This window comes from Neomonachus schauinslandi, chromosome 5 (assembly GCF_002201575.2).
Source record: "Neomonachus schauinslandi chromosome 5, ASM220157v2, whole genome shotgun sequence".
Taxonomy (NCBI): Eukaryota; Metazoa; Chordata; class Mammalia; order Carnivora; family Phocidae; genus Neomonachus; species Neomonachus schauinslandi.
In genome coordinates this window covers 119,611,031-119,631,827 of record NC_058407.1, presented here as the reverse complement: position 1 = coordinate 119,631,827, position 20,797 = coordinate 119,611,031, and the positions used below count along the sequence as shown (strand labels likewise).

General features: G+C 36.9%; 1 protein-coding gene across 1 annotated transcript in view; it reads left to right on the top strand.

Moving 5' to 3' along the window:
• Positions 1 to 20,797, top strand: part of MALRD1 (MAM and LDL receptor class A domain containing 1) — a 794,826-nt gene that overhangs the window by 471,153 nt on the left and 302,876 nt on the right. The window contains exons 28-29 of the mRNA XM_044915239.1: positions 6,698 to 6,943; positions 8,508 to 8,665. Of these exons, the coding sequence (XP_044771174.1) occupies positions 6,698 to 6,943; positions 8,508 to 8,665 (404 nt within the window). The remainder of the gene's footprint in view (positions 1 to 6,697; positions 6,944 to 8,507; positions 8,666 to 20,797) is intronic.

The following is a 20,797-nucleotide window of genomic DNA, read 5'->3' as shown; positions in this document are numbered from 1 at the left end:
GCCCTAATCCTATTAAGTCATTTCCCCTACCCTCACTGAACTATCCCATGGTTCCCCACAGTATTTGTTCTCCATCACTGCAACAAGTAATAAACTCAACTTTATCCAACTACAGTGTGTCCAGTAGTCTCTGACTAGAGGGCAATGGTAAGACAGAGAAAATGGGGTCAAGATTGTAAAGTACCTGTGGGCCATTTTAAGGATGTTGGCTTTTAATTCTGAGTGAGAGGGGATGCCATTGGAGGATTTTATTTTTTTAACTTTTAAAATTGTATATTTTTAAAAAATTTGTGATAGTTTCCAATTCACAGAAATATTGCAATAACACTACAGAATTTATACTTCATCCACATTTGCAGATTATTATCAATTTACCCATTTGTTTTATATAAATCTTACTTTCAAGTCATTTCAGAGCAAGTTTCAAATACTGTCTCGCCCTTTTACTTCTAAATAATGCATTGTCTGTTTCCTAAAATAGAGGATGTTCACTTACATGTATAATCAGTTAACACTGATACAGTATTATTATTCAATTTATGGGCCTCATTCAGAGTTTATCAATTGTCCCCAAAATGTCCTTTTATGTAATTTTTGTTTTTTGTCTGGTTCAGGTTCTAATCAAGGATCATACTCTGCATTTAGTTTTTAAGTATCTTTATATTTCTTTAATGTACAGGAATTACTCAGCCTTTGTCTTCTTTGACACTGATATCTTTGAAAAGTAAAGACCTTTTATTTTGTAGAGTATCCCCCAGCTGGTATTTGTTGGTTTCTCCTTATATTTGGTTTCAGTTCATTCAGTTTTGGTGAAAATGCTGTGTATTAATTTGTTACCTTTTCTTGAAAACCCATTGATCATATGTTTCTGAATCAATTTCTGAATGATATATCCTGATCCACTGATCATTCTGTCTATATGTAAGTCAGTGCCACACAGTGTTAATTACTATAGCTTTGTACAATTTTTTGAAATCAGATGTTGTATATCTGACACAGTTTTTGCTAATCTAGGTGCTTTGCATTTTCATATACATTTTAGATTCACTTTGTTAATTTTTACAAAAGTCCTACTGAAATTTTGACTGGGATTATATTGGTATCATATAAAAATTTGAAGAGAATTGAGTTCTTAACAATATTAAGATTTATGATCCATAAGCCTGATATATATCTCCATTTATATAGGGTCTCTTTCCTATCAGTATTTTGTAGTTCTCAGTATAAAGGCCAGATATCATTTTGTTAAATTTATCCCTAGAGTTTTGTGTTTTGAAATGCTCTTTGAAAGGACTTGTTCAAATTTTAGATTCTAGTTATTTATTTCTAGCATACAGAAATGTAATTGATTTTTGTGTATTGATGACATATAATCTTGCTAAACTTATTTGTTATTACAAAGAACTTTCTGTAGATTTTTTATTATTGTAAGATGAATGCATTGAGCACATTTATGCTTTACTTTCTTTGCCTGATAATTCCATCATCTCTTTTGTATCTATATTTGCTTTTATTGGCTATTTTCCCCTGGTTATTGATCACATTTTCCTGCTTCACATACCAGTATTTTTTTTTAAGATTTTATTTATTTATTTGAGAGAGAGTAAGATCACAGAGGGGGAGGGAGAGGGAGAAAAAAAACTCACCACTGAGCCTGATGTGGGGCTCGATCCCAGGATCCTGGGATCATGACCTGAGCCGAAGGCAGACGCTGAACCGACTGAGCCACCTAGGTGCCCACAAAGTAGTAATTTTTAATTTGATGATGGAATTGTGAATTTGTGTTGCTAAGTGTTGAAACTTGGTATATTTCCTTAAAAAGCATTGAACTTTGTTCTAGAGGCACTTAAGTTGCTAACAGTTCCGTTTGGTCCTTTGAGGTTTAAGTTTTTTTAAAGACAGATAGAAGTCAGCAATTTCTTTGATATTAATATTTTTGAAGTATAAACATACAATACTATATTATTTTCAGGTGACAACAGTGATTTAACAATTAGACACATTACAAAATGCTCATCACAATAACTATAGTTACCATCTGTCATCATATAAAGTTATTACACTATTACTGATTATATTCCCTATGCTGTACTTTTTATCCCTGTGACTTATTTATTTTATAGCTGGAAGTTTGTATTTCTTTATCACTTTCCTCTTTGCAAATTTCCTCTGTATTTTTTTTTAACTCAGGAAACTTTAGTTTTTAAAGTAATCTAGTGTAAAAACAAGTTGAGGTTAAAAGAATATGTTCAGAGAGTGACTATGTTCAGCTTTGCAGGCCATATGGTCTTGATTGCAACTACTTAACTGCCATTTTAGTGTGAAAGTAACCATAGATAATGTGTAAACAAGTGGGCATGGCTAAGTCCCAATAGAACATTATTTACTTAAACAGATGGTAGGCCAGATATGGTCTTAAGATTATAGGTTGCCAATCCAATCCATGGTCTAGAGTCTACTTCCTTCGAGAGTTACTTTCCCCCATACTAAAGTGTACCCCTCTGGAATTCCTACTGAATGCCTTACATATTCACCAAGGACTCTACATTCTGGCTGATAGAAACTCAAAGATATGTGGCCCTCTGTGACCTCTGGTAATTTTTCAGCATATAGCTCCTAGTTATTCTCTTAGAAATTGTTCTCAGTTTCTCTTTCTGGACTTTATCCTACAAATATAAAAACTAGAATTCAGACAAAGACTTAAGCATATCTCTGGATCTCCTTCTCTGTATAGCACCCTTTCCTCCACCACCCAGCATTGAAAATTCTAGCTGTCCCAGACTGTTTCCTCAACTATGTGTAACCCCATTTTTTGCTGGGCTGACCCTATTGGAGTTATAGTCCAGAAGTGCCTCCATGCAGAAATCTAGGGGTGATCATAGGGTGTGCCTTTTTTCATTTCTCTAAGGGATCCCAAGCTTGTATTTCCTGATGTTCAGTGTTTAAAACACTTGTTGTATATACTTTGCCCAAGTTTCTAGTTGTTTATTGCTGACGGATAATTCCATACTTTATTACTCTTTCTTACTGTGTATATGCTGGGAGCAAACGTCTTCTTATTACTTACCTTGATATTCAAATTGTCTCTGATTTGGCCAGTAAGTTTCTCTAATAGCTGCCTCCTTGAGCCTTTCATCATAATGCTATAAATTTTTGAGCACTTTATTATTTTCTGGTACAAAAAAAAATCTAGGTTCATCTTGAATTTTTTTGTTCTTAGCTCCAGACTATTTTCTCAAGGGGTCCTGGCTCCTTTTAATGGGGAATAGTATTTAAATAGAGTTTGGGATAGAGGAGTGACATTCAATTATGTTAAAATGTCACATGGTTCTATTTTGTTTAATGGACCATAAGGGTCAAGGGTAAGGCACAGAGATCAGAAAGGAAAGTATTGTAATAAAATCACACAAAATGATAGTCACTTAGGCCAAAATAGTAACAGTGAAAAACTGTATATGTTATGGAATAAAAAGTTTTGTACACACACACACAAACACAGACACATATATGTGTTTTCATATATAACATCCAAACCAAATTTTGAATGGAGGCCCACCTTGTAACTGAGGATTGGCCCACCTTGGGCCAAAATTTGGTTTGGATGTTAAGACTGACAGTACCGATTGTACACTAAAAGGGTTGAAAATATCTATTACTCACATAATGAGGCCTTCTGGGACATCAGGGTAGCTCCAAGGCATGTCCAAAAGTAGTTTTAGAGAGCAAGGAAAGGAAACTGATTTAGAGTTTTCTGGTGGTTGGAGGGTGGGACTGGGGTGAGAATTTCTGTGCACAGATAAGGGGATGCTTGGTTCGAAACTCCTGCCACAAACGGGAGCACCTGGGCTAGCTTACTAGGTTTCCAGATGCTGGACACAAAGGAAGCACTGTCAGCAATCAGCTCAAACACCAAAAAGTGGAGTCAGACCCTACTACATAGACAAGATTTGTTTTTCCTCTGAGTAACTGGAGTTATAGAGTTGCCATAAACACAGTTGAGGAAGACTGTTCACTGGAAAAGTTTGGAGGCAAAGAATCAGAGTTTGCATTTCAGCAAGTTAAGCTTCAGATGTCTCTAAGACTTATTTACATTGGAGGTTTTTTACTTTCATAATTTGTTCTTTTTTGTAAAAATAAACTGCCCACTAAGAAGGTCTCTGCCTAATTTGAATAGTATATTTTTATTAAAAATCAAAGTTATGTAATTCCATAAAAGCTTTAATATCCGAATCGCTTAAAGATATACACCCTCCCTCTTAGTAGCTGATTTCTTTGGACAAAACAACAGACATGGAAAATAATTTGGAAATAGGTAAATAACATTAGTTGATGATTTTCCTTGATATTTACCAAAAAAGTGTTTTATGGGTAGGACACATGATAGCAGTGAAATTGTCTTTATTAGTGTGAAGGGCTTTCTGTTCAAAATAATCTTACGTACTATTTAAATTATTGTGTTTTTAAAATTGTGTAGCTATTTATGTTTTAGAAATTTAAAAATTATTATTCTAAAATATTGGCTATGTCGGTTGTGTAATATATGCCAATATATTATCTGTGATGTGTTTCTATTTAGAAACATGTTCAAACTACTTTCTTGTTTGTTTTAGAAGAATTAAATTTTAGCTTGATTCAGTCTCTTTGGAGAAAAGCATCTTAAGAACCAGTTTTGTTTTTACTCCCCAAACAAATTGGAATTGACAGAATCAATACAAATGCCAACTTGTGTAAAATTAAATGATCTAGTAATTTCGCAGGTTCTCAACAGCCCCCTGAGAAATAATGCATCTGGTAGTCAACACTACCATTTTAGTTCATTGGTGGTCTGGTCTTGTGGTAGTTGACCTGGATCATTGCTCTTCTTTTCAAGTCAATAGATTTAAAAAATAGTTCAGAAGACAATAGACCTAGGTCCAAATTATATCTCTGCTCTTGAAAAATCACCAAGTCATTTAACATCTATAATCCTCGTTTATTTTTCATCTATAAATGAAGGTTAATGTATGTGCTCTCCATTTCTATGTAGCTCAGAAATGCTTTAATGTTATGATTCTGAGTCAAGCTCTGTGATTGAAACATTAAAGGCCTTTTGTGTTACCCCGAATCTGCTAAAACTGAACTGGACAGCTAAATAAAAATAGTTTAATCCCACGCTGCAAGAAAGGAAAATGTTAGCAATTAACCCAGACAAGAAAGTTTTGTTAGAGGCAGAATGCATGGTTGAAACTTATTTTCAAAGGCTTTGCAAGTGTAAAGGGCATTTAATTAGGCAATTTTGAACAAACAGTCCAGAAACAGCTTAGCACGCAAAATGGCTAGAAGCCTTCAGAACACTACTCTTCTCCCCAGTGGTTTCTACATGGCATCCCATCCATTTCCTCCCACTTCCTCCCTCTTAGCCATCTATTTTCTAAAATGTAGGACTGATCCAGGACATGAAAGCTTCTTTATGAGATTTTATCAGCCGTTTTCAGCTCCCAGAACACCTTCTAGTGAATCCCTGAATCACCCCCAGCTCTAATCCACACTAGTCCTCAGCTACCAGACAACCCCAGGCCTTGGAAGCTACCACGTAGAAATAAAATAGGGAGGCATTATCAGTTTCCGTATGTACCAGATGGCGAAGACAGGAAGGAAGAGAATTTCTGGTACTGTCGTGTCACGGAGCAACTGGGGAGTGGATATCCTAAGGTGGATCTTTGAATGAATTTTTCTACTAAAATATTGTTACCCTGGTGTTACACCCTATTGTAATATTGGAGCAGGATAATAATAATACCTTAAATGTGCATATTGAACTGCTTTGTCATTTCCAGAGCACTGTATTTCACTAATTCATGTATTTGACTAATATTTCCTGATCATTTACTAATGGCCAGGCTCTGCTCTAGGCACTGGGGATATCAACAATAGTCTCTTTAATTAGCTTAACTTCTGTTGGTTGTACTATTTTTTTTTTCTCTTTTTAGATAAACTAAACTCGTCAAGGGTAGGATGATCCAAGTCTCATAGCTGAGAAGGATCAATACCAGCATTCAAACTCAGGTCTTCAAAAACACTGCTCTTATTTTAAGCTTTCTGGGGGGGGTGGGGGTCAGCGAAAAATAAAACTTTATTGTTGACATTTCTTTGTAGGGAAATTGTTTCTAAAATTCTAAACAATTGACAGATATAAATGCATTTTGGAGAAAAATCTGTTAGAAAGTGGAATATTACTTATATGTTCATACCCCTACTTCTGTGGAAATACTATATATATATATTTGGTTTCTGATAAATATTAAAATGCATGGGTGGTAATGGAATGTACTTCCAAATACACCATAGTACATAAGCTCTTAGTACCCTAAAGATTTTGTTTCAGTATAAAAAATGGAAAGCCTCACTGGCTTTCAGATCTAATTTATATTCTTGAACTTAGCTTACAGGAAATGCTGTATTTGAAGAGTCTTGGGGTACTTTCCTAGATCAATAAAATGATACTTGATTTTTTTTTTCATTTTGAATAATCCTTGTGAGTGATCTGTTGGCCAGAACCCTAGAGGGGATCAGGAGAGAAAGATGGGGATCAGATAACTCATACTCCTAAGAACACCGTGTTTCTTAATATGTTAAAGTGAATCTACTCTTACTAGCTTTTAAGCTTAGTGATGTGTTAGTAGTGTTTCCTCATCTTCATTTATTTTCTGTTTTCTAGGTTCCTGCCCTCCTGGCTATTGGGAATGTCAGAATGGCAAATGTTATAAACCAGAGCAAAGCTGTAATTTTGTAGATGACTGTGGAGATGATACGGATGAAAATGAATGTGGTACCTCCTGTACTTTTGAGAAAGGCTGGTGTGGCTGGCAAAACTCCCTGGCTGATAACTTCGATTGGGCTTTGGGAGTTGGCTCTCATCAGAGCCTAAGACCTCCCGAAGACCACACACTTGGAAACAAAAATGGTAGGTTATGAGGCTTTCCTCATATTTACAGTGAGCATCTCATTGTCTTCCCTGACAGCAACTGGAGAGCTCTGGTGAGACTACCATGGGGCCATGGCAAGCGAGTCAAATATCTGATGAGTATATTTGTCTCCTGGGGCTGCCATCACAAAGTACTGGAAATGTCAACTATAGACATCATCTCACAGTTCTAGAAGCTAGATGGGAGAAATCAAGGTGTCAGCGGAACTGGTTCCTTTTCAGGGCTGTGAGGGAGAATCACCTATTCTGTGCCTCTCTCCGAGCTTCTGGTAGTCTCACACATTACTTGGCTTATAGATGGTGTTCTCCTTTGTCTTTACATTGTCTTCCCTCTATGCACGTTTGTCTCTGTGTCCAAATTTACCCTTTTCATTACCACACAGTCTTCATGTGGATGAGGGCCCACTCTGATGATTTCATTTTAATTTGGTCATCCACAAAGGCCCTATTTCCAAATAAAGCCACTTACACAGGGACTGGAAATAGGACTTCACCATCTTTGGGGAGGGGCATAATTCAACACATAACAGGGAGTAACCAAATTTTAATATTGTTCTGGTAATTGTAGATGGATGATAATGTATGCTGCCTTCGGGCACCTTTCCTACATGACCCGTGTTTATAATTAATAACCCTGAATTCTGCCACTCATTGGATCGTTAGCACATCATATAGCTTTTCAGATTCTCAAATTTCTCATCCGCAGGTGGAGAGAGCCCAGTTTTCCCTGTGTACCAAGCAGGGATTAGAGAAATGAGATGATACGTATGAAGGGAAAGCAGGTTTGGAAGCTGTAGAGGGTAACATGCAGATAACTGTAAAGTCACACGTGTCAGACGTGTTGGCAGTGCCTCGTTTTTGCAGTGAGTAGATGGTCAAAGGACAAAGGATGTTAGCAGAATAAAGGACCCTGAATTCCTGGAAGCTCCAGAATAGGAAAGAGGGTGTCTAAGTGTAGCAACTCCTCAGGCCTCTGATACAACAAAACCCTCCAAGCCAAACTGACCACACCAGAGAAATGAAGGTCTGAGCTCCATGCAGACACTGGGCTGTACATTGATAAAATGTTTTGAGTGTTTGGATACATAAATATAAAACTCATTATCTTCCATGTTACATATTAAGATTCTCAGCATTTTATTTGTGCACTCAGTAGATGACTGAATTTTTGGAAGTACGTTGTAATGCCTTTATTTATTTTTCATAGGTAATATCTTTGCATTGTTTTACAAGAACTGGAAAGTATAGGGAGTCCATTAAATGATTTCTATAACTATCTTGTTGATTTGGTGCCATAAATATCCTGTCACATCAGTTGATCTGCATACTGTGAAGTACCCTGCTCAAAGCACAGACAGTTGGAAATTGTTCTGTCAGTGAGCTAGAAGCAAGGCTATTTGATTTTCTTTCTGTTTCAAATGGAAATGCCTTTGACAGCTCATATCCTATGAAATATAATTAAAAACCCTAACTAAGATGGAAAAGCTAAAAGGATCCCCTCATTGTTGTTTCTGTCCTATCTGAAAGCTGTCCTTCTTCCTAGGGCACTTCTTGTATCTGGAGGCTACGCCGGTGGGCCTTCAGGGTGAAGAAGCACACCTCAGGAGTGCCGTGTGGCAAGAATCCAGCGCTGCCTGCACCCTAAGCTTCTGGTATTTCATATCTGCAAAAGCCACGGGGTCCATTCAGATCCTCATTAAGGTAGGATCTTCATCTGTGATCCCTCTGAGCTTAGTGAAGATTCCTACAGGCAGTCCACGGCCAAAGAGAGTTTTCACAATTAGTCTAACTTGGCCAGAGAAAGCTTCCTTTTATCGTGGGGAGCTTCTACTTGGGGTTCAAATGCTCTGTGGGGTTTGATAAGCGGGGCATGGGAGCGAGCTTTGAGCTCAACATCATACCCTGTGGTTATGACTGAATCCCAGATATTCTTTTTATGATAACATTTAGTTGAAGACTCATAAATTTCTTCTTGCTGTCTCGGCATTTCCTTGCCTGTCCTTTTCAGTAAAAGAAAATAGATTATTTGTACATCTGAAGGGAGAGCAACTATCCATTTTAACTCCTGTGTGAGCAATCACAAAGGGAACTAATGTTAGACATTTGGGTTCTAACCACACCATGCCAAGGACTGAACCGCTCAGAAGAATGATCAAGGTGTGATTACATTGAACTACTTATTAACTATGACACCATAATGCATTTTCTTAGTGAGGATTAACTGGATGTTTCTGTCAGGGCTTTAATTTAGTATAACAAAGTGGCAGTGTTCAGGGAACAAAATAACAAAGTATATGTTAATATTAATAAGATTTGGTTCATATACCTCTGCTCTTTGGCAAGTTAAAGCGGCAGCAAAAAGGAGATGAGTGTGTGTTTGTGTGTGCTCATTTCAAGAATCTAATGAGAATTCTGAGAAAGCTGACTTTAAAAACATGCTCTAGAGGCCCCTGCTGTTTTATCACACACGAGCTTTGCTGGAGTGCCCTGGCGCAGTTGGAGAACATCTGACTAGAATACCAAAGGGCTCCAATGTGTGAAGAGCTCATGGCTATAGTCTGTGTTTTATCCGACACCTGAGGTAACTTTATAAGTTCATATTCTTCTATAATCAGAAATGCCTGCCTGATAAAATACATGCAGCAAATACTGCAGTGAGTTATGCTTATATTTAAATAGAGAAGCTTAAATGTAATGCTGAAAGTTCTCACAAGAGTCTTTTGCTTGTATTGTACCCTACTGAACGGGATGCTTGGTTACACAGTGAAGGATTTTGCACCTGAAGGATTTTGCACCTGAAGGATTTTGCACCACTTTGTGGGTTTTGCTGTTAGTATTTGCTTCCCTCATGTTCACCTTTAATCTCTCTTACATTATAGTAACAAACGTTTACCATGAAATGTGAAGTTAAGCTATTTTGCTCTATAAGTCTTCCTGTGAAGTTAGGTTGAACTCCTGTGGTTCCTCCAACTGATTCCTATGTGCATTTAACAGCATTTTTAAAGAACTATCTTCCTACCATATTTTTTAAAACACAGTAACACTTGTTACAAAAAAAAAAGTATGCTTATTCTCCTTTACTGACATTTTTTGCAAAGAGAAATCTTTCATCGCATATATTGATTTACATTCAGGAATTTTAGGGCAATCATTTTATTTTGGTAATTAATATGATACATATTTTTGATCATCATTACAAAGTACTTCTTAGGCTGCTCTCTGTGTGGAACCATGCTGGGTTTTAACCTGCTCATTAGGCTGAAAGCATCCTAGCCAGATGGCAAACACAATAGGGGCAGGGATTCTGTCTTTTATTTCTTTCTTTACTTCTCTCTTTTGAAATGGTCTCAATTTATGCATGTGTTGCCTCCAGTTCAGTCTCCCCTGTCTATTCTCAGGAATGTCTCCTTCTGTGTTTCCCTCTTTTGCCTCCATACCAAACCTAACACAATGTGGCAGATTCAGCTTTTCACAAAACTTTCCTTGACCACTTTTGCCCACCATGATTACTCCTTCTCAGAGTGTCCCTCACAGCTCCAGAAATTCTTCTTTCTCACTAAAGGTTCAACTATATTTATTCTATTTCAACAGGTAGGTCATAAAATCTTGAGAGCAAGATCTTGAAGTTTTAATCTTAATGTCCTCTGAGTTCTTCAGAGAAGGGATTGCAGAAAAGGATAGGTATCCTCCTAGAGCCCACTCCCAGGCTTAAGGCACCCCTTTTTGGGACAGTCCTTATGAAGGAATGACTGTTATGGGTTACATGCATGACAATAAATTCTAGTCTGGGAAAGGTGGTGTCACTCAAGATGGCGGTGTAGGAAGACCCTAAACACAACTCCTTCCTTGGACACAACAAATTCATAGCTATGTATGTAATAGTTTTCCTCTGTAAACAAACAAACAAAAAAATCCCTGAGAACTAGATGGCTAGGATTTCCACAACAAAAGACAACAGAGACACTTTGAGAAGGACAGGAGAGGTAGAGACATGTCCTCCCTGGGATCCTACCCCAGATGCAGTGACCCCACAATTGGGAGGGATCCCCCAAATTTAGAATTCTCCCTCAAGGAGTGAAGGGCTTGTTCCCCACATCAGGCACCCTGACCTTGAGGGCTAGCACCAGAAAGATGAGCCTGCCAAATGCCTATTTTAAAAATAAATGGGGATGAAGACCAGGAGAATCATTGAACTATAAGGAACATATACCCGACTCTAAAAGGGCTCACATGCAAACCCACTCACGCTGAGATCTAACACAAGAGGAACAGACTGAAGAGTACCTAGACCAGCAAGGGAGATCCACTTACTACTTTTAAAATGACTGCCAGGGAGGCAGGACCCCATGAGGACTTTATCCAGGGATGGAAGTGCTGGTGCATGCCATTCTTGCCATTCATCCTAACTTCCTGGTGATGCAACAAATGGGTGCCATTTTTGGTGCCCTCCCTCTAGCTAACATGTGGAGGGCATGGTCGGCCCTCCCCACACATAAGCAGGCTGGGGGACACACCCCTCGTTCCACTCACCCTGTGCATTATTGGAGCTACAACAAGGCAGATGAATGCCCTGAACCCCACCCACCCTGTGCACAACTGGGATGGTTAAGTGATGTGAGCCCCGATCTCCCTGCACAGCAGCTGTGGCCCTATCGGAGTCAGCATACTCATGCAGCCATAGAGTGCCTGGTTCTAGTGGCCAGGGAAGATGGTGCTTCTGAATCACATGGAAAACTCCTACACAAGACCACCCGTTCAAGACTGAGGGGGTAGCCATTTCACCTAATATATAGAGAGAAACAGAGAGAGGCAAAATGAGGAGAGAGAGGAATTTATTCCAAACCAAACAACAAGGAAAATCCTCAGAGAAACTGAGAAAAGCAACAAACTTAATAAAGAATTCATAGTAATGGCCGTAAAGATGCTCACTGATCTTGGGAGAAGAACGGATGAACACAGCAAGAACTTCAACAAAGTGACAGAAAAAAAAAAAAAGAAAAAAACGAAAAAAAACAAAAAAAGCCAAAGTGACAGAAAATAGAAAGAAAATACCAAGCAGAGGTTAAAACTACATGGAGAAATACACTATAGGGTTTCAACAATAGAATGGATGGAACAGAAGCATGAATCAGTGAACCAGAAACACAGCAATGGAAAACACCCAATCACAGCAGGAAAACTAAAGCAAAAAAGAATTTTAAAAAGACAGGATGCCTTAAGGGACCTCCAGGACAGTATCAAGCAGAATAACATTTTCATTGTAGGAGTCCCAGAAGGAGGAGAAAGAGAAAGGGCTAGAAAAATTCTCAAAGAAATAATGGCAGAAAACTTTTCCTAATTCCGGGAAGGAAACAAATAGCCAAGTCCAGAAAACCCAGAGAGTTCCAAATAAGGTGAACCCAACGGTGTCTGGGTGGCTCATTCAGTTGAGTGGCCAGCTGTTGGTTTTGTATCAGGTCGTGATCTCATGGGTTGTGGAATCGAGCCCCACATCAGGCTCCATGCTCAGCGGAAAGACTACTTAAAGATTCTCTCCCTCTGCCCCTCCCTCTGCTCTCTCTCTCTCAATCTCTCAAATAAATAAATAAATCTTTTTGAAAAAGAGAAAAGATGAACCCAAAGAGAAACACACCAAGACACATTATAATTAAAATGGTAAAAATTAATAATAAAGAGAAGAAATTAAAAGCAAGAGAAAAGCAACCCACTGTATGAAAGGGAACCATTATAAGGCTCACTGTATAAAAGAGAACCATTATAAGGCTATCAGCAGGTTTCTCAGCAGGAACTTTACAGGTCAGAAGGGCATGCATGGCATGATATATTCGAAGTGCTGAAGGGGAAAAAATCCCAACCAAGTATTCTCTACCTGGCAAGCTTATATTCAGAATTGAAGAAGAGACTAAGAGTTTTCCAGGAAGCAGAAGCTAAAGTAGTTCATCACCACTGAACCTGACCATAAAAGGAATGTCAAAGAGGTACAGGTCTGTGATTCAACAGTCTTACACTGTACCTCTGAAACAAATAATACATTATATGTTAAAAAAAAAAAGAAAAAGAAGAAGAAGAAGATAGTAGGAAGGGAAAAATGAAGGGGGGGAAATCGGAGGGGGAGACGAACCATGAGAGACTATGGACTGTGAGAAACAAACTGAGGGTTCTAGAGGGGAGGGGGCTAGGGGGCTGGGTTAGCCTGGTGATGGGTATTAAAGAGGGCACGTATTGAATGGAGCACTGGGTGTTATATGCAAACAGTAAATCATGGAACACTACATCCAAAAAAAAAAAAAAAAGGAATGTTAAAGGGGGTTTTCTAAGCTAAAAAGAAAAAGACACAAATACTAGTAGGAAAACATATGAAAGTTAAAAATGGAACTGGAAAAGACAAGTAATCAAGGTAGTGGTTCAACAGCTTACAAAGCGAGTATGAAGGGTAAAAGACAAAAGTAGTAAAATTAATTAAAACTACAGTAATTAGTTAAGGGATAAATAAAATAAAAAAGATGTAAAATGTGTTATCAAAAATATAAAATGCACAGGAGGGTAGTAAAAATATAAAGCTTTAGAATATGTTCAGAATTAACTTACTGTCAACTTAAAGGAGACTGTTATATATGTGTTATATGTGAACCTCACAGTAACCACACAAAAAAACTTACAGTTAAGAACACAAAGGTAGGGCGCCTGGGTGGCTCAGTTGGTTAAGCGACTGCCTTCGGCTCAGGTCATGATCCTGGAGTCCCAGGATCGAGTCCCGCATCGGGCTCCCTGCTCAGCAGGGAGTCTGCTTCTCCCTCTGACCCTCTTCCCTCTCATGCTCTCTGTCTCTCATTCTCTCTGTCTCAAATAAATAAATAAAATCTTTAAAAAAAAAAAAAAAAAAAAAAAAAGAACACAAAGGTAAAAGACAAAGGAATCTCAATATAAAGAAAACAAACACAAAGGAACAAACCAAGAAAAGAACAGAGATGAACAACAAAGACAGCCAGAAAACAATTAACAAGATGACAGTAAGTACATACTTATCAATAATTACTTTAGGTGTAAATGAACTATTCTTCAATCAAAAGATATGGGGTGGCTAAATGGATAAGAAAAACAAGATTCTTCTATATGCTGCCTTATCAAAACCTCAGTGAGCTATCACCTCATACCTGTCAGAATGGCTTTTATCAAAAACACAAGAAATAACAAGTGTTGGTGAGGATGTGGGAAGCCTCCTGCACGGTTGGTGGGAATGCAAACTGGTGCAGCCACTGTGGAAAACAGTAAAGTTTTCCCCCCCAAAATTAAAAATCGAACTACCATCCGATCCAGCAATTCCACTTACGGGTATTTATACAACGAAAGCAAAAATACTGATTGGAAAATAAATATGCATGCCCACGTTTATCGCAGCATTATTTACAATAGCCAAGATACGGAAGTAACCTAAATGTTCGTCGATAGATAAATGTTAAAGAAGATGTGGTATATTTATATAACAGAATATTGTTCAGCCATAAAAAAAGAATGGAATCTTGCCATTTGCAACAACACAGATGCTCCTTGAGGGCATTGTGCTAAGTGAATAAGTCAGAGAAAGACAAGTACCATATGATTTCACTTATGTGTAGAATCTAAAAAAGCAAATGAACAAAACAAAACAGAAAGACAGACTCATAGAATACAGAAAACAAACCAGTGATTGCCAGAGGGGAGGGGGTCAGGGGACAGTTGAAATAGGCAAAGGGGATTAAGAGGTACAAACTTCCAGTTATAAAATAAATAACTCATATGGGCATGTAATGCACAGTATAGGGAATATAGTCAATAACATGGTAGTAAGTTTGTATACTAACAGATGGTAACTAGCCCTCTCCAGGTGATCATTTCATAATATGTAAACATATTGAATCATTATGCTATACACCTGAAACTAATATATATCAATTATAATTCAATAAAAAGTCTGATCTGGAAAATTTGTAATCTTAACTCTGAAATATATACATGCAGTCAGATGCAAAAGGCATGTAATCATTGAGCAGTAATTTAATGACAATATAGTTTTAAAGGGTAGTGTTGATTACACATCACAACCACAATAGTAGATACATTCATTGAACCCCAACTATATAACATTTATTGAACATCAACATTTAATACTATTTCATGTAATTCTTAGCACAACCCTCTGTGTTAAAGAATGCAGGCCCCATTTCACTGAAGGGTGGGTAAAGGGTCTCATAGAAATAACCTAACCATCTTGTATGCGACATAACCAGTCAGTGACAGACTGGGACTTTGAATCCAGGTATGTTTACATCCAAAACTTATGTTTTTATCCTCATCCCTATTCCCAAGAGTTTTTCACTGATACTTATGAGTTCTGCTTTTTTATGAAATGCAGATTCTATTTTAGTGCCATCCATGTTCACTGGGTAAAATCATGGAATATTTTCTTTTTGAGGAATACAAAACCAGTAATAGTTCCTAGTATGGATATGTATGACTCTCAAACTACTCCTGTAATAAAGGAGAGAATTTAGGGAAATACCGGGAAAGCAAAACTATTTGTTTAGGAAGCATTTTGTAAAGAACAGTACAATTTTACATATTCTATATATTATATTTTTCTTCTATATTTCTTGCTTATAGTCACATGAGAAGCAATTTTCACTACAGTGATGTATCTGGAATACATGTAATCTTTGTGTCTTGAAGTGATGGGTAAACTACAAGAAGATGGAAAAGTATTTTATTGAGAAATTATCTTATTTTTCTTTCCTTTGAGTTTGCTTTAGTTATATGTGTAAAAAAACATACAATAAAATGAATTTTTCAAGAGAAATAACTTTTTAAAATATAACTAATTTTTAAAATAAAATTGAATAGCTTACCACATAGAAAGATATAGCTATCACTCATTTTTTGGGCCAAACCACTTTGTGAGTAGGATTTGGTCCATGGGAACTGGTTGTGATCTCTGTGATTTCATTGCCTTTGTTTATGGTGAGTTAATCAAAATTCAGAGGGACTTAAGTTCAAGGCTATAAGTAAGTGGATGATCTAGGACTTGAATTCAGTTGATTAAAAAATTAAGATTAAAATGTTACATAATCAGTTTTGTTTCTGTCTTTGGAGGAAAATTGGATGTTGATCATTTAAATTAAAATACCTTGGTTGGGTCTTTTCCTGAATTTAGTAATTCCTTTTTTTTTTTAATAGTATACTCATTCTTGATAACATTTGTCATTTTTACTTACCTTTCGCTTACCTTTTAATCATTTGCATTCAGTATTAAATTTCTCATTAAACTTAAGTGTATTGCTTTTCAGACCATCTAAGATTTAAAACAAAAAATTAGACAAGTGCTCAGGGGTAGAACAAAGTTGTACTACATAAAAGTCAACTTGGTTTTATAATTATGTTTAATTCTACCTATTTTTCTAGTGACTTGTGATGGGGTTAATTAACGATGAGTAATATGTAGACTTTAATACACGAGGAAGAATTTTAGAAGGGTTTTTAAATTTACTTGTGATTGACAATTTGTTTTTGTGGGTAAAAGTCTGGCTAGCCTCATCAGGAAACAAAAGACTTTTGCATCTTTTCAGCTAGCCATTTGAATAAAATTCAGGAACACCTGCTACCTGAAGAGCATTATCATGTTTTGGAACTACTCCATCTGTAATAAACTGTTGATATTTTAATCAAGATGACTGTGTGCTGTAGGGAATTTTAATATATTTGACTGTAGGCATTCAGGGCTGTTATACTGTTACAATAGAAAAAAAGCCAGAAGTGGAGAAAAATAATGTATTTCAGGAGAGTCCTCCTGATTATAGCAACCTAGTTATGCTGAAAGACCATTACTAAATTAGTTCATTGTTTTATCTTGCTTAGTGGTTCAGAGAATTTGAGAGCAGATGGGGTTGCCCGTAATTTGTTTAATCTAAACTATTCATTTACAGATGAAGGGGCTAAGATTAGGAGGTTATATTTCTTGCCCCAGCTCAGATGGCATTCTAAGAAAAAGAATACAAACCCAGTTTTTTTTTTTTTTGGATTTCTCATTTAGAGCTGTGATATTTGTCTACCTGGAAATTCTATCTGAAGATCCTATTCAGTATGGAAATACAGATTTTGTTCACTAGGCAGCGAGAAATGTCAAATCAACAAATGAAAGGCCAGATTCCTTTGCCCATTTAGAAGACGGTGATCATCCTGGCTCTGCTTTTATACTCAGTCTAGTGAACAATGAACCTCAGTTGTGTGTAAGGGTTAACCAACAAGAGTGAACCTTCCCATCCTTCCTAAGTCACCAAGACGGACACCATCCCCTACACACATGCTCACACATCCTCAGTCCTCATCTGAGGAGATTTACAATGAATTGCTAACACTATGGGTATCCAACTGTTGGAGTGTGTCAGATACATTTTCGGGTTTAGGCGTATTTTGATCTCTTCAGCCTACTGAACATCTGATATTATTTTAGTCATCTTGGCATTTTATTCGTTATTTCAGAGAAAAGAACGTAGGGAACATGGATGGAGAGGATACGTAGAATCTGGATATAGAAAATTGATTTCTCAAAGACTGTCTTAGAGATTTTAGACTGTAAATCCATTAAGCGAAGTCTTTAGTGCCAAACTTCACTTATTTTTCCAGAATTGTTTCAGCATGTTAGCAATTCCATCTACATAATTTTGGCTATATTCTATTATTGACCCAGACCAAACTGAGGAGAAAACAGTTTGATTTTTGCTTTTTAAGCTCTAGCACACAAGATATCAGTACCTCCGGAGTTTTATTAAATCAGTTGCCACAAGCTCACCGTGCCCTGATTTAGGTAAAATCAATGTTCCTTTTTATCATCTTGGAGAACATGGCAATATTTGTTCCTGGCTTATTTCTGACTGAGATTTTTCTAAAGTTCTTGCTTCCCCCTGCCCCCTGCCCCCCACATCATTTATCTTTTTCCAGCGCCTCACATGCTACCCACGAGAGCTCTTGAGCAGTCAGTGTCCCTGGAGTCCCTCGTGTCCTGAAGAGAGGGTTTCTGTTAAGATGCTAACAGTTTGGCTTAATTGATTCCAGTAGTTTTGCTTTCAAGAGAATCATATGGCCAATTCTAAAGAATAGTATTTTCATACCCTTTCTGCTATTTCCCTTCCATTTCTCTTCCCACTACTGTGGGAACTGTGATCAGTTCCAAGTCATGAACAGATTCCCTTTTTCCGTATGATGTGCTAATTCTTTTACACTTGTTAACTCACTTAATCTTCAGAATAAATTTGCGAGGTAGATATTTTGTCCTAATTTTTCAGGCCACAAAATTGAGACCCAGGTCACATAAATGGTAAATGGTATAATCAGCATTAAAGGCCAATTCTAACTCCAGAATCCATCCTCCAAGCCACTGCATTCAACTTCTGCTATTAGAATTTAAAACATTCTCATATCCAGGAAGCAGTGATATTACTGACCATCCGTGTTTTTCAGTGGCTCTGATCCACATATGTTAGAGAGGGGAATGATTACTTTGTGTTCAACAACTATTACAGTTTTATTTGTTTTCTAACTTAGCATGTCAACAGCTTGTAACAGTAATTACATATGTATCTAAATCATTCTGCCTCACATCTAACATAATTCAAAAATTTCAAAACCATATTTAATAGCTGCATTCTAATGTTAGTGAGGAAAGAATGAATTAGAAACAATGTAATTTGATTTTTATTAAGAGCAAAGCTAACTAGATAAAACCTCTTAGTTAATTTTTGTTCAAAAGTGAAATCCTTAAAACCTTTGCAAACATCTATTCTTTGGGAATCTTCCTCTCTCTTGGCTTTGTAGTGTGATCAGACTTGGTCAATAACAACTTTTCCCTCTGAAAACAGAGACCACTGAGCCACCTAGGCTCCCCACTCCAGCGGTTCTCAATTATCATGTGTGTATATGTGTTTCTGTGTGTCACAGATCTCTTTGGAAGTCTGATGAACGTCTTAGTTCTCGTAATACTGTTTTAAGTGTATGAAACAAAATGCTAGAATTACAAAGGAAACACTGCTAATTATTAAAATATTTTTAAATCCCAAAATTTGACTTAATGAATGTATGTTAAGTGATAAGATCTGAAGGAAGATGGGATAACTGTTATAACTTTAAAGGGCTAATAAACATAAATGATATTTTTGAGATATCCCCAGCAGTGTAATGTGATAATAAAACAATTTTTTATTATTATTATGGGTGAGAGAGTCACAGGTACTACTAATACCATGATTTGTTGCTTGCATTCATGATTAAAGAAAACACCAAATTTTAGTTGAAGGTATTGAAAATAAAGATGTATTTCTCTCATCCGTGTTACAGTCCTTTGAAAAGCAATATTTTATATATAAGGAGCCTTGAATTTTTTTTTAATTTTATAAGGGTATCTGTCTTATGTGTTCAGCATAATCAGTGTTCAGAAAAATCAGTGTACTCTCAGTTCCCAATAATTGAGGCACAAAGACACCGAAGATAACATTCTATCTGAACCAAGTTCAGAACAGACTAATTGTATATAGGTGTAGGTGATGCCACAGCAAAGAGCTGGTTCAGCAGGCTAGATATCAGGCTTATAGCCAGGTACCGTCAGCTATTTACAGATTGGCTGCTAGTAGATGAATATATTGAGATTTGTCCCCCAGATTATGGAGTGTTTTTTCACATGTCATAAGTAGCCATAGCTATCGATTTTCTGTGTAATATAAGATAGGGGAGAAGGCAGAGAAGAAAAACTATTGCAATTTACCTAGTTGAAGGTGTAATTAGCTAGTTGCTTCACAGGTTTCTCATTCATTTGTCCACAGAAAAGTCATAGGTGTAATTGTGTACAGAGTTGGTCTCTGTAGGAATCTCATGTACCAGTTAATTTCACTTGTTTGTTTCCTGATGATGCTTGCATTTTAACTGTTTCAAATTTATTGTGGGAAAACAGTCCTTTGTTCTCTCACTACATTTCATTTTTTTAAAGGACATTGCCTGAAAAATCATAATAGTCTTCAGCACATGGTAGTAAATCTGAATTCACAAGTTCTCATCAGTTAATTTTTAACGCCTGCTCTGTTAATTTTCTATGCAGTTTGTGACACAGGCTTCTACCAAAATAAGTTAGAATTGCTTATCTGTGGGCTGATCATTCTAACTGAAATCACATCTCTGACTCAGAGGCTGCTGCTACAAGATTGGCAATCTGTGTTTACTAATTATAGATCACAGAGTCCAAGTAGAGAAAACCCCAATGGTTCACACTCATATGCATTATCAAAATAAACAAAATTCTAATAATGTTAGCAATCTTTGCTCTGTAAGAGATGAATATATCACATATTCTTATTTGCAGTCTTTGGTGAATTTCAGTTAAAACAAATCTTTAAAACAAAATCTTTAAAATTTCTTCAACAATGAAGAAATATGTAGGCTTAAATTCACATTTTCCAGATTAGTGCATCTCTTCTTATCTTCTGAAAAAGTCAGAAATATTTTCTATTAATGTGTGAATTGTTTCAGTGAAGGCCTTCTGCAAATTCTGCTGTGATTCCACTTCTATGGATAGCATTATGTGACACATAAAGAAAATCTGGGCACTTTGAGATATACTATGTACTAACTTACACGGTCTATTGCTAACTAAGAATCTCTTTGAGGACTACAACTTCCCTTTGCAAATACTGAGTTCCGGCTCAGTCCCCACTCTGTCCACCCCTTGCTTCCAGTTCATGCATTCAAACAAATCTTTACTGAGCTTCTACTAAATACACTCCTGGCTGACATGGAGCTTCTGAGTTTAGAGTGGAA